General features: G+C 50.0%; 3 protein-coding genes across 3 annotated transcripts; all 3 read left to right on the top strand.

Annotated features, from left to right (window-relative positions):
- Window positions 1-157: 157 nt before the first annotated feature.
- On the top strand, window positions 158-5103 carry BDW43DRAFT_298101 (tRNA synthetases class I-domain-containing protein; the record flags this gene model as incomplete). Its single annotated transcript, XM_032044510.1, has 3 exons — window positions 158-161; window positions 279-1735; window positions 2056-5103. 3 exons carry the CDS (start codon window positions 158-160, stop codon window positions 5101-5103), a joined length of 4509 nt encoding a protein of 1502 aa, XP_031903317.1.
- Window positions 5104-7106: 2003 nt separating this feature from the next.
- BDW43DRAFT_308158 (ABC-2 type transporter-domain-containing protein) lies at window positions 7107-11838 on the top strand (the record flags this gene model as incomplete). The annotated part of the gene is made up of 6 exons (XM_032046421.1): window positions 7107-7743; window positions 7806-7864; window positions 7924-9289; window positions 9344-10310; window positions 10362-11016; window positions 11065-11838. 6 exons carry the CDS (start codon window positions 7107-7109, stop codon window positions 11836-11838), a joined length of 4458 nt encoding a protein of 1485 aa, XP_031903316.1.
- Window positions 11839-12725: 887 nt separating this feature from the next.
- Window positions 12726-14452, top strand: BDW43DRAFT_267041 (uncharacterized protein). Its single transcript, XM_032040946.1, has 2 exons — window positions 12726-14100; window positions 14172-14452. The coding sequence occupies exon 1, from the start codon at window positions 13131-13133 to the stop codon at window positions 14040-14042; it is 912 nt and encodes a 303-aa protein (XP_031903315.1). The 5' UTR covers window positions 12726-13130; the 3' UTR covers window positions 14043-14100; window positions 14172-14452.
- Window positions 14453-14625: the final 173 nt, after the last annotated feature.

Below are 14625 nucleotides of genomic sequence, written 5' to 3'. Positions count from 1 at the left end.
CCTTGAGCTTTTGTGAAGTCATACTCAGTCGAAAATATTTATCACGATTGTTATATAATCTGCTTTGAGACGGCCATAACCGAGGACACCCCCGATCTGCGGCATTCATTCAGTTATCTCCCCGCCACCTCATAATGAGAACGGGTTGCAGCTCACTATGAGTTCCTCGGCCAAAACGTCGGCACAAGCGCATATCTCTCCTGGAAAAGGACTGGGTTTCATAAGCATGTTGATGTCTACTCTTCTGAAACATAATTGTGGCTGACTATGTCTCCTAGCACTTGGCGCTTCGCTTCATAATGTACTCAGTCGTGTCAAGGCTCTTCCCCAGACCTACCCCGCAATAGATATTGCCTACTCCCCTACAGATCCGATTCAAGAGCCGGTGACCTTGCAACTACCGTCTAATGGTCTGCGACTACGTTTCGACGGCCCGGACCAAAGGTTACGCCTGATCGAAGTGCTCGACTTCTCCAAGATCTCCCTAGTGTATAAAAACCAGGAAGTGTTGAAAGGAGGCAAACCACAAGAACGGGCGGTCTCGCACCAAGGTCCCAGTTTCGGACATATATACCACCGCCTCTTTGGTCCTTCCTATCCAGGTGAATATCAAAAACCAACTAACCAGTCACCATATGGCACATATGTGTTATCGTACCCTGGGGTGGCCTTCTCATTCCCCCTCCAGCATTCGGCTTGGTCAGACCAGTGCGATTTTGTAGCGTTGCTCTCTTCCTCAGCAGCTTTGCCAGCCACCTCCATGGCGATCTTTGAGGGGTCATCCTGGTCTGATGCTCGGGAAAGATTGTTCACCCAGCAGCCGAAGTATCCTCGATCCCCGGCACTGGCGGGCAAGAACAAAGAATCTGTCCCAGACGAGGTCGAAGAGTTTAATATCTTGGGTGCAGGTAGACTAGAGGTCATTCGGAGATCCTCCCCTCCCAGTTACATTACGCTGGCGGAAACTACCCCGCAAGATCTCGTGGCAGAGTTTGGGCCGCCCGACGCCATCTATCGTAAGCATGATAGGAGGATAACGATCCACCGCGCGGCTGGCGGTGGTGAGGACCATATACATATGAGCCCACCTTTGGGTAGGGGAATAGACGTGACTGATACGGATCAATCGTCCAATAATAGTGGCACCGAAGATTCGGATGAAGAGCTTTCCCAACCTCATAACTTGGACCCGTCATCGTTGCCCACAGAATGTTTCTTTAACTATTTCCATCATGGGTTTGATGCTTTTGTATCTTACCCTACCACGCCTGGGCCTGCATTTCCAGGATCCGATATTCAAGACCCGTCTCCTCCGTCTCCCTCCTCTCAGTTGGTAGTAACTAAGATTATTCTGCATGGGAATGTGCCAGGATCATATCCTTTCAATCGACACCGACGCAGCCGTTGGAAGATAAAGCTGGACTCGCTGGGCGAGGTAGTCTCCTCGGAAACACGGTACGAGGAGGTCTCTGATCGACTCAGGGAGGTCTGGAAGGGTGCGTATGGCAACCCTGCTGAGGAGCGAGCCTTACAGCGGCCCATGGTACTGAATCGCGGCTGGGGTGATAGTCCCGAGAGTAGTGTGGAGTTCCTGGGAGGTTGGGAAGAGAGTACAGGTAAAGGTCAGAGACTTGGACAGGATAGTCATGATGGAGGGTTGGGGAACACGGAGCTGTTTGGCTTTCCTGGTTTGCTGTTTGAGGTTATGAAGAATGGGGCAGTTAGCTGCTTGACGGTATATTGATTGTGACATGGGTTAGCATATGGAGTTTAGGAGACTGTATCTATATCAGCCAGTTCGGTTTTATTAAATTAATACATTTCAGGATGATCAAGGATTGGAATGCATTCATGAACAAGAATTGTCCGATCCACTTTGTTCTTTTTGCACTGACAAATATGTTACGTACGAAAGGAATAGGCAGCTATATGATTGGCTGTCATTGGTAAGATTAGTAACGTAAATTACCACCTCTTCCCCGGGCTGCAGTGAGACTCTTTGTCTAAATCTCCGCCGTTTCCCATCCATTTCGCCCACGCAACTGACCAACTCAGAGGCTGACATGCTCCAGCGGTAGTATGCCGGAACTGTCGCGGGCGCTTACTCGGTCCTGGTCGTCGACGCTCAAGCTCCCGAAGTCGACGTTTCCTGCACGCGTGACCTCGGCCGATCAAACAAAATACCTGCGACGATGCACTGACGAGCTCTACGCCTGGCAACGCCGTGAAAGACCGGCCGAGAAGCCTTTTGTCCTACACGATGGCCCGCCGTATGCTAACGGCGAGCTCCACGTTGGACACGCACTGAACAAAATTCTTAAGGACATCATATGCCGAGTACAATTGGGACTGGGAAAGCGAGTGCGGTATGTCCCGGGATGGGATTGCCATGGTTTACCAATTGAGCTCAAGGCCCTTGAAGCCCAGAAGGGATCGAAGGATGCAGGGGGCTCTATCAGCGCAGCGGTGATAAGGAAGGAAGCGCGTGCATTGGCAAGACGGACGGTTAAAGAACAAATGAAGGGATTCCGTGGCTTTGCGGTCATGGGCGATTGGGAGAACCATTGGAAGACTATGGATAAGGAATTCGAGAAGAGACAACTTGGAGTTTTCCGGGAAATGGTTGATAAGGGTTTAATCTACCGGAGATTCAAGCCGGTCTACTGGTCTCCATCCACGGGCACCGCGCTCGCGGAAGCGGAATTGGAATACAAAGATGATCATGTTTCTACTGCTGCCCTGGTTAAGTTCCCCCTGGTAACTATTCCGTCGCACTTGGCGCAGAATCCGCTGCTACAAGTTAAGGATCTTACTGCTGTGATTTGGACTACTACTCCCTGGACGCTCCCGGCCAACGCTGTAATTGCTGTTCACCCAGAGCTAGAATACACGATTGTTCAGTCAGACACGCACGGTCACCTTCTCGTTGCGCAATCTCGGCTACAGTATCTTGAAAACATCCTCAAGGAAGACCTATCTGTGATAATTCCATCCATCCTTGGGTCGGAGCTGGCAGATCGGACGACGTATCGGCCTCTGTTCAAGGGGGCTGATGCAGAGCCTCAGCCCATCATTGCCGCCGACTTTGTCACTGCCGATTCTGGATCCGGTCTTGTTCATTGCGCTCCAGGCCATGGAATGGACGACTACGACGCCTGCCTCTCTCGCGGTATTCCTGCATTCGCCCCTGTTGATGATCATGGCAGATTCACCGACCAGGCTATGCCTAGTGACCCCACAAGATTGAGTGGCAAGAGCGTCTTAGATGAAGGAAACGTCGCTGCTCTTGAATACATTGAATCACAAGGCTACCTTCTTTCGAAGCATCGGTACGAACATAAATATCCCTATGACTGGAGGTCTAAGCGCCCTATCATTATCAGAGCCACTGAGCAATGGTTCGCCGATGTGGCGGACATTCGTGACAGTGCAGTGAAGGCTTTGGAGGATGTTCATTTCGTTCCACCTTCCGGACGTCAACGATTGGAAAACTTCGTGAAAAACCGTAGCGAATGGTGTATTTCGCGTCAGCGTGCTTGGGGTGTACCGATTCCTGCGCTCTACCACCGGAGCACAGGTGAAGCCGTGCTTACCAAGGACACTGTCTCGCATATCATGGCCGTTATTGATGAGCGCGGCGTTGACGCCTGGTGGACGGATGATGCAAATGATCCTGCCTGGATCCCACCATTCCTCCAGGAGGCGTCTGGACCTGGGTATAGGCGTGGAACAGACACTATGGATGTGTGGTTTGACAGTGGCACCAGCTGGGCTGAGATCGAAACACCCTATCCTAACGGCTATCCAGCGGATGTCTATTTAGAAGGTACTGATCAACATCGCGGTTGGTTCCAGTCGGGCCTCCTCACATTCACAGCCCACCAACTCGCGACAGGGCAGACGGCTCCCCGTGCACCATTTAGACACCTTATCACACACGGTTTCTTCCTCGACGAGCAAGGACGCAAAATGAGCAAATCTATCGGTAATGTGATACATCCGCAAGCCATCATGGATGGGACCCTTTTACCGCCCCTCAAGCCGAGGAAGGGCAAGAAGAAGCAGCCAGAGAGCCAAGGACCCGTCTACGATGCTCTTGGGCCTGATGCGCTTCGTATGTGGGTTGCAAGCAGTGATTACACCCGCGACGTGGCTATTGGAAAGCAGGTTCTTCAGACTGTTAACACAAGTTTGCACAAGTACAGAGTGACTTTTAAGCTCTTGCTTGGTGCTCTTTCAGACTTCCGCTTCGAGGATCGCGTGCCTTATGAGCAGTTGCAGCAAGCTGATCGGATCGCGCTCAAGCATCTATCTGAAATGACACTGGCTTGCCAAAAGGCCTGTGAACACTTCGAGTTCTATAAGGCTGTGAATGCTTTGAACCGTTGGGCCAACCTCGAATTCTCTGCATTCTATATGGAGGCCATTAAAGACCGACTGTATACCTATGGGGAGAACAGCCTAAGTAGACGCGCTGCGCAGACAACCCTGTTCCATATTTACCATCACCTTCAAGAAGCATTGGCCCCTATCACGCCCATGCTCGTGGAAGAGACTTGGGAGCACACGCCTGCAGCAATAAAGTCGCATTGTGAGCATCCTTTGAAGCGTATTATCTCTGTGCCTCCTTCGGAATGGCAAAACAACTCTCTTGAGGCAGACTATCAGGACCTCATTGCTGTCCATTCAGTTATCAAGAACGTCCAGGAAATTGCCCGAGGTAAGAAGGAACTGGGCTCGTCCCTCCAATCTTTTGTTCATATTGTTCTTCCCCAGGGTGTCAATGACACCGTATTCCAACGAACTCAAACCGAACTTCCCGATATCTTTGTTGTATCTTCCGTTACGCTTGGCAATCCCGGTGAGCCTATTCCCGCAACTATTGCAGATGCACAATGGCAGTACAACGAAGACTTTGAGCTGCCCAGTGGACAAAAAGGCACTGTATATGTTTATACCCCGCAGGCCGACAAATGCCCGCGGTGCTGGCGCTATGTTGTTCTAGAATCACAGGCTGCCGAAGAGGCTGTTTGTGATCGCTGTGAGGACGTTGTCAGTGAGCTTGATGTGGCCAAAGCGGCTAAGGAGGCCGAAACACCATAAGTCAGGGTGGTCAAGTCACGTTTCCAAGATTTGTATATTAACAATTAAATGTAATATATTCCAGAAGAAAATAATCTCAGCTATATCCCAAATCTCGCATGTAGTTGCTGGCCTATGTTTGTATAGCAATAGGTCGGAACAGCCACTAGAGCCTGAACCGACATATCCTCAGAATATGAAAGAGCTTTCATGGTGTCTGGGGATATTAAGTATCTGTACAGTACGCCGTACAATAAGGGGAGAGGACAGGTGCAGCCAGGCACGTGCGTGCATCCACTTGGTCTATTGAGAAGACTATGTTTACCATCTTCATTCAACAACCAAGCCGCGGGGTTGCCATTTAGGACAAACCCCACCAGCTAGCAATCCAAGGCCACCCATGACGTCTAATGTTGGGTCTGGAATCACGTTCGCTTACGGAGTACCTACAAAGCTACAACAGGATAAAAATAACCAACGAGAACTCTCAATGTCCCGCTGATTAAACTCCGAAGGATCAAGCACGCAAAGTGATCCATAGCTTAGCATATTTCGCACGGATCTGGAAACTTACCCTTCCGATTGTCATCGCACGTCTCCAACGGCGACCGATAGAGAATTTACCGACAGATACGGCGCACCGCCACCATCAAGGTTCATTACGGAGGACAGGGGTGAGAATGGAGATCTCTAGGTTTCACCCCAAGTATCCAATACATGTATAGGGGCTACCCGATACATCGCCGACCCCCAAATTTAGTCGAAGTCGGCGATCGCTGATACGACGGGGATAGGGTATTTTCGATATTATCAAGGTGTTCTAGACCACTACAATGGTGTTCAAGCCAAGCTTCGCCCCTCTGCTCAGCTTCAACGGGCTTTATGAATTAGAGATAACGAGACGCCTTATCAGAGATAGTTTACCCTCAAGGTCTGGGAATAATTTATGAATATTCCAGCTGATTCGGCCGAGGGGATTAGCGGGGCGTTAAGGATTACATCTGTTTACCTTACTATCGGGGATAGCCCTAAGAGGAACGACCGTTCAGATAGATGCCACGTGGATTGCCAGTGGTGATATCTACGTGGCTGATGTCAGTCTCTCATGGCCCTTTAGCTCACTATTTATATGAATTGCGTTGATACTGATAGGAGCACGTTGGTAGAAGCACCGGCCGCTTGGATCGCAAAAAGGAAGCGTGTCTGAGAAAGGGATATGAAAAACAACAAGCTGATGCAACCTAATCTTGCCCTTACGGAACTTTCGAGACTCCGATAGAATGGTGAAGCCTCGGCAGTGCCACGGAGGTGCACCGTAGCCGTTCTCCGAGGGTGGACCCTGGCGAGGATCCATGGTAATGTTTACATCGGCCAAGCCCCTTTAAAGCAGAATACTTTCAGCCCGGGTTCTCGGGAACGCCACTTCCGATTCAAGAGAACGGGCCGATCAAACTAGTGAGACCGGAGCCTCGACTACCGTAAGCGTCGTTAGACTTTGCATAGTTAGGCCCTGATGCTAATCTTAGTCAATCTGATTACTTATCCCCGCTGACTCACACATATCCAGCGAAACTATTGGTGAGGATCACCCTAGCGCTTTGGTAATCCAGATCAGGAGTGGATGAAGGAGCTGCCACAGGGGAAGAACCACATTGGACGCCCAGCTCTCTCGGATCTAGAATCTCCCTCCTCCTCTTAAATAAATCCCTGCTCGGGTATGGAAGTTTGTGGTTCCCGAACCGTATAGCGCCGTTGTGGGTTGTGGGGAGGTTATAATCTATGAAATCGTAAGCAATGAATATAAAGAGCTTGTAGGGCAACGACGTTGCTATTTAGGGTCTGTGTGTCTTCCATTCCTTCGGTTCAAGGGAGACTAGGATAAGAATTTTATTTCATCCCCAGTATTCAAACAAGTTACAATCTGAATTATAGCGACCCAGTGCAATTGGCGAGGGCGAGCAACGTCCTAGGGTTTACATCAAGGCCTCAGCCTACCTTGCGTGCCCGGCAAGTAATCCTACATCATGGCTTCGCACAAAAGAAGTGAGGACCCCTTATTCGACAAGAAGCCCTCTAGCCAGGATTGTGATAGCAGTACTTCAACAATCACTTCAGAAAATGCCGCAGAAACTCGACACGCAGTCGGATTAATCGACGAGGAGGAAATCGAAAATCTCCAGCGTATTGCCACTCAAGCGTCACAACGCCGGTCTAGTGTCTTTTCACATCATGCCCCTACGAGAACTGCTACGCTGGCTACCATCTCCGAAAATGACCCGGCGGTTGACCCTCAAGGGCCCTCGTTCGATCTGAATAAGTGGCTGAAGATGATTCTTCGAGAGTATCAAAGAGAGGGGAGAGAAGGCCACCGGACTGGTATCGTTTTCAAGAACCTCACGATCTCCGGAACTGGGGCAGCGCTGCAGCTCCAGGATACGGTTTCATCCATGCTGTCCGCCCCTCTTCGCATCGGTGAAATGATGCAACAACGGCGGTCGCCACCCAAGCGGATTCTAAACGAGTTTAATGGCTTGATGAAAAGCGGCGAGTTGCTTCTCGTGCTAGGTCGTCCAGGATCTGGCTGTAGTACCTTCCTCAAGTCTCTTTGTGGAGAGCTACATGGCCTATCTTTGAGCAACGAAAGCGTTATCCACTATGATGGTATGGTATCGCCGATTGTTATGGGCTCTTAGAGCATCCCGCTGACCAGTATGATATGGCAGGTGTTCCCCAGAAACGAATGGTTAAGGAGTTTAAGGGAGAGGTGGTGTACAACCAAGAGGTATGAATCATGAGTTGATTTAATGATTTAGCAAAGGTTAACATGAAGGATTATTGCAGGTCGACAAACACTTTCCTCATTTAACCGTCGGACAGACCCTCGAATTTGCCGCCTTAGCAAGAACCCCAGCACAACGAATCCGTGGCATGACTCGCGAAGAGTTCGCCAAGCATATGACCCAGGTCATCATGGCAGTTTTTGGCTTGAGCCACACCTACAATACCAAAGTCGGAAACGATTTCGTCCGCGGAGTCTCTGGTGGCGAGCGCAAGCGTGTCAGTATCGCAGAGATGGCCTTGGCTCACGCTCCTCTGGCAGCGTGGGACAACTCCACCCGTGGCCTAGATTCTGCAACGGCATTTAAGTTCGTGCAGGCACTACGTTTGTTCGCGGATCTCGCCGGTTCTGCCCATGCGGTGGCGATCTACCAGGCTAGTCAGAGCATCTACGACATTTTCGATAAAGTGGTAGTCCTCTACGAAGGGCGTCAGATCTACTTTGGTCCTGCAAGGAAAGCAAAGGCTTACTTCGAACGTCAAGGATGGGAATGTCCTCAGCGACAGACCACAGGAGACTTTTTGACATCGGTGACCAATCCCACTGAACGAAAAGCACTCCCGGGTATGGAAAACCAGGTTCCTCGTACTGCTGAGGATTTTGAAGCATACTGGCGCAAGTCCCCTGAATTCCAGCAACTTCAAGCTGAGATTGCCCGTCACGAGCAGCGTCATCCCTTGGAAGAGGCCGGAGCTGCCCTTGCAAGCTTTCAACAAAAGAAGCGCGAAATTCAGGCGAAACATACTCGTCCCCAGTCTCCCTATCTTCTCAGTGTGCCCATGCAGATCAAGCTCAACACCAAGAGGGCGTATCAACGAGTGTGGAACGATATCTCTTCCACTGTGTCAACTGTGATCAGTCAAATTATCATGGCCTTGATTATCGGATCGGTGTTTTACGGAACACCTGATGCGTCTGTAGGCTTCCAAGCCAAAGGTGCCACTTTGTTCTTCGCCGTCTTACTCAACGCTCTCATTGCAATGTCGGAAATCAACAGTCTTTACTCGCAGCGTCCAATTGTGGAAAAACATAACTCCTACGCCTTCTATCACCCAGCAACAGAAGCTATTGCAGGTGTCGTCAGTGATATACCGGTCAAGTTTGTCATAGCAGTCGTGTTCAACCTCATTCTCTACTTCATGGCGGGACTTCGCAGAGAGGCAGGTCAATTCTTCCTCTATCTGCTGGTAACATTCATCGTTATGTTCGTTATGAGCGCAGTCTTCCGTACAATGGCGGCTATAACACAGACAGTCTCGCAAGCGATGGGTTTGGCAGGAATACTAATCTTGGCCCTGATTATCTACACGGGGTTTGTGATTCCTGTTCCTTCGATGCATCCTTGGTTCGAATGGATTCATTATCTGAGTAAGTTATTTCTTACCCGTATAATTTCTCGCACATGACTAAACTTGTGGTCAGACCCTATCTTTTACGCATTTGAGATCCTAATTGCCAACGAATTTCACGGACGCGATTTCATTTGCTCTCAATTTATCCCCGCATATCCTAGCTTGCCTGGTAGCTCCTTTGTTTGCTCCTCTCCCGGCTCAAAGGCTGGCCAACGCTCAATCAGCGGTGATGATTATATACAGGTCAACTACCAATACAGCTACGGGCATGTGTGGAGGAATTTCGGCATCCTGATCGCTTTCCTCGTTGGATTCATGCTAATCTACTTCATCGCCACGGAGCTAAATTCCTCTACTAGCAGCACTGCCGAGGTTTTGGTCTTTCGTCGTAATCACGAGCCGGCACACATGCGCGCCGGTGCGAAGAAACCCGATTCTGAGAACGCGGTGGAGCTCAATACTATGAAGCCAACCGCAGAGAGGAGTGAGGGCGATGTGTCTGCCATACCTCCACAGAAGGACATCTTTACTTGGAGGGATGTTTGCTATGATATCGAGATCAAGGGAGAGCCCCGACGGCTATTGGATCATGTTTCCGGATGGGTCAAGCCAGGCACGTTGACTGCCCTTATGGGTGTTAGTGGTGCAGGGAAAACCACTTTGCTAGATGTGTTGGCTCACCGAACCTCTATGGGTGTCATTACGGGTGATATGTTTGTGAATGGCCGAGGCCTTGATCAAAGCTTCCAGAGAAGCACCGGTTACGTTCAACAGCAGGATCTACATCTGGAAACCGCTACAGTGCGCGAGTCACTTCGATTCAGCGCAATGCTTCGCCAACCCCCTAATGTATCTGTCAAGGAAAAATATGATTATGTGGAAGACGTGATCCGCATGTTGAATATGGAGGAGTTCGCTGAAGCGGTAGTTGGTGTGCCTGGCCAAGGATTGAACGTTGAACAGCGTAAGCTGTTGACAATAGGTGTGGAACTGGCTGCAAAGCCTAAGCTCTTGCTCTTCTTGGATGAACCCACTAGGTAAAACTTCCTTGTCTTCGTGTTCTGTTAGTATTACTAATTATCATACAGTGGTCTTGATTCTCAGAGCTCCTGGGCTATTTGCTCTTTCCTCCGAAAGCTCGCCGACAGCGGACAAGCCGTTCTGTGTACCATTCATCAGCCTAGTGCTATTCTCTTCCAACAGTTCGACCAACTTCTGTTCCTTGCACGTGGCGGAAAGACCGTTTACTTTGGCCCAATTGGCGAGAACTCTGCTACTCTCCTTAACTACTTCGAGACAAATGGGGCGCGCAAATGCGCTGACGATGAAAACCCTGCTGAGTGGATGCTGGAAATCGTGAATGCCGGAAAGAATTCCGAGGGAGAAAACTGGTTCGACGTGTGGAAGCGGAGCAGCGAGTCTCAGGCGGTGCAGACCGAGATTGATCGGATCCATAAGGAGCAGCAGGCGAAGACACAGGCTAATGATCAAGATAACTCAGCGTGGGCCAAGTCGGAATTCGCCATGCCTTTCTGGTTGCAGCTATACCACGTCACTTATCGTGTCTTCCAACAGTATTGGCGCATGCCGGAATACATCGCATCCAAATGGATTCTAGGCATCCTCTCCGGTCTTTTCATTGGCTTTTCGTTCTTCCAGGCAAAGTCTTCACTCCAGGGAATGCAGACTATCCTGTACTCGCTGTTTATGCTGTGTTCCATTTTCTCGTCTTTGGTTCAACAGGTATGTCGACAGCTCACTCGTCGCTCAATCAGAAACTGACTCTAGCAGGTTATGCCGTTATTCGTGACTCAACGATCCCTCTATGAAGTCCGTGAAAGACCCAGCAAAACCTACTCATGGAAAGCCTTCCTAATCGCCAACATCATCGTCGAAATCCCATACCAGATCGTGATGGGCATCCTAACATACGCCTGTTACTACTACGCAGTCGTCGGAGTCCAAGGCTCCGAGAGACAGGGGCTCGTCCTCCTCTTGTGCATCCAATTCTTCATTTACGCCAGCACCTTCGCCCATATGTGCATTGCCGCAATGCCTGACACCGAAACTGCAAGTGCCGTCGTTGTCCTCATTTTTGCTATGTCCCTCACTTTCTGCGGTGTTATGCAAACCCCGACCGCGCTACCCGGATTCTGGATCTTCATGTACCGTGTGTCCCCCTTCACCTACTGGGTAGCAGCAATGGCTTCCACTCAGCTGCACGATCGCGCAGTTAAGTGCTCCCCAGCGGAGATGTCCATCTTTGATCCTCCGTCCGGCCAAACTTGCGGCGAGTATCTCTCTCCATTCCTTCAAATGGCCGGTGGTCAGTTGACGAACCCGAACGCCACCTCCGACTGCAGCTACTGCTCGGTGGAAGTCGCAGACACTTTCCTGGGCACCGTCAACATCAATTGGAGTGAGCGCTGGCGCAACTTCGGCATCATGTGGGTGTACATCTTCTTTAATATCTTCATGGCAACAATGCTGTACTACTCGTTCCGAGTCAAGAAGTGGAATCTGGACAGCTTGAAAGAACGATTCTCTAAGAAGAAGTCTGGTTAAAGTATTTCAATATACAGCACATACATTGGTTTCATCTTCTAAGTACATACATACCATAACTCACTCAGACCTCATCGGGTTCGCTTTGCTTATATTTACTTTTGGGTTGAGTTTTACAATCCTTATCTTAGCGATCTGCTCAAGGTTCTCTCAGCCGTACTTTGCTTGGTTTTTTCCTTGTCTTCGTCTGATCCCCTGTTATAGAACTCTTTTGTGCATCATCTGATCTACATAGATCGTGTCTTTACTAGACCGCTGCATTCCCTGCATTTTTTCCTAGTATAATTTTAATATCTGTTGCCTTGATCCTTGGAAAGAAAGAAAAAAAAAAAAGCCGAAACAGCTCCAAGGATATTTGGCATAACATAGAAATAGAACTTCGATTCATCCATACAAACCTTTTCCATGATATTAAATGAGTAGCTAGGGCTCTTGGGTCTGGTTTACATGTTCCGCGCGAGTGTTGTCCTAGGGCTGGGGCTCCTGGAAGGAGCAGCTTCCTCGTTAGATTTCCTACCACGACAGGTAGAGAGCGGCATGAGCTCCATGGAAACCTATTCAGCACTAGAGGAAGGCTATTAACATGAGCTGACGGTGGATTTGAGGGTATAACTGGTAAAAGGTGCGTGCCTACTGTTCGGTAGTTTGTTTCGGTTGTGAATGGAATGAGCAATTGAATAGTGGTATCGTTATTACGAAGATGCCAGGCTGTTAGATGGATGATAGATAAAAAGATCCATGCACTAAGGGGTTGAAGGAGTGTATGATGTGCTTTGCTTTGGAGGTTTGCTGGTGTTTTGAGGGGTGAATTGAAGATTGATACAAAGACTGCAATATGCGTAACAAGAAGTCATCGGCTTCTACAACCCCTGTTTCGCACTGTTTGAGGGAACCACATAACATCTGCCCTTAGCTTCGTATACACGTTCTCTGTTGTGCTCAGCAGGTATAAAATCTCCTTTAATTCTTTCACTGCCCACGTATGCTCCCCTCTCTTTCTCCAGCGCTTTCCTTCTTCCACAAACATCCTATACTCCTCTCCGCCAGAAACAACCTGTAGTCCCTCGCCTCTCATTCAGCATTTACCAGGCAACATAACACTGAGACTATGGACAAACACAAGTCCCACTGGGAGTCAACCCTCTTTGGCTACGCCTTCTGGCGTGACGCAGAAGAGTGGAACAAAGCCATGAATGACTCCATTGAAGCAGGTACAACCTCCTCCCCCTCCGCATCCTCGGAAGAATATCTATCTACTATACTAACCTTCTACCCTCACAGAAACGAAGTTCATGGAATCCAAGCCTACAGCATCCAAGACTACAGAAGTCAAAAAGCCCCTCCACGAATGCTTCCCCTTCACCATCGGCCCAGAACAACCATCACACTCGCACACACAGCCTCAGCCAGTCGCACCAACGCCAACAATGACTGACCCCAAGACCACCGCCAAGTTTTCCCCTCAAAGCCGCCGCTTCAGCATGGGCGAAGCACTCTCGCTAAGCCGCTTGCACAGCACGGGCTCATCCTCCCTCACTCGAAGCCGCCGAGCACGCTCCTCTCTCTGCTCCGACGACACCTCAGACCAGACCCCGACCATCACTGAACACTCTGACCCCAGCCACAAAAGGACCCGCTCAAGCTCGCGATCCAGATCCCTCCTCCGCCTGCCCCTAACCCTCATCCGCGGCCTAAGCAACAGTCGAAAGCGAGAAGCCCAACCCCAGCTAATCCCAAATGGCCAAGCCACTCCCACAAAACCACTAGAAGAGTTCCGCGGCGGCCAAACCTGGTCTCGCCTGTCAACGGACAGAGAGAACCTAGGACTGGATTTATTCTGGCCGATCCCTCTTCCTCACGCACCCAATAATCCCCACTCCCACTCTCACTCTCATTCTCATCCTCTCAAAGAAGAGACAAATGGAATGGGAGGAGAAGGAGAAGAAGACCCCCTCTCCCTCCCCACAATCGAACTCGCTCCCCTAACCCACTTCCGCAACCTCCGCTCCCTAAAACTAGTCGGCATGATGAACCCCTACCAACCCACCATCTGGCAAACGGCCTGGCTAAACCCCCACCTCGAAGACCTCGAACTCGGCATGGCCCTGCCCCCTTCCCTCCGCAGGCCCTACGTCTCCCAGTGGCCTGTTATCCGCGGCGGGTGGAAACTGAGTATGGGGAAGTATGAGGAGCCGGTTTATTAGTACGTTATATTTCCTTACCCAAGTCAAGGTCAAGATAGGCACAGAGTGGATGGAGTGGCTACTGAAATCTGAATCTAAAGTGGAAATGGAACGGGAACCCTGGCTCCGCATATCGGGCTGGGGGCGTACCTGGATAAAATCTGCATTGAGAAAGCGAAGGTGAAGGCTATGTCGGTGGGGCGGACACGGACGCGGCTGTCGATCAAGACGCTTGTGTTGAGTGGGTTTGTGGTTGATGCGGATGCGATTTTGCAGTGGTTTGATGCGGGGCAGTTGGAACGTGTGCGGTTTCGGGGGGATTGTGTGGATGCGGGGTTTTCGTTGGGGGAGGGAATGGGGGGTGTTTCTGTTGTTTTTGAGAGGGAGGAGGGCGTGGAGGTTGGGAGGTGGATTGAGAACGGGGAGATTCGGGTTGTTAGTGTTCGTGGTGCTTGTTAGGAGGCTTTATATATGTATAGGGTGGTGGAGAGTAGGGTTGGGGATGTGGATAGTGATCAAGTCACTTGACGAAACGTGGTTTTACTCTAGCAGATTAGAACTTGTTCTTCGCAAAAAAAAAAAAAAAAAGCGCTTTAAGAAATAA

This window comes from Aspergillus alliaceus, assembly GCF_009176365.1.
Source record: "Aspergillus alliaceus strain CBS 536.65 unplaced genomic scaffold BDW43scaffold_8, whole genome shotgun sequence".
NCBI lineage: Eukaryota > Fungi > Ascomycota > Eurotiomycetes > Eurotiales > Aspergillaceae > Aspergillus > Aspergillus alliaceus.
This window is presented reverse-complemented; position numbering and strand designations above follow the sequence as displayed.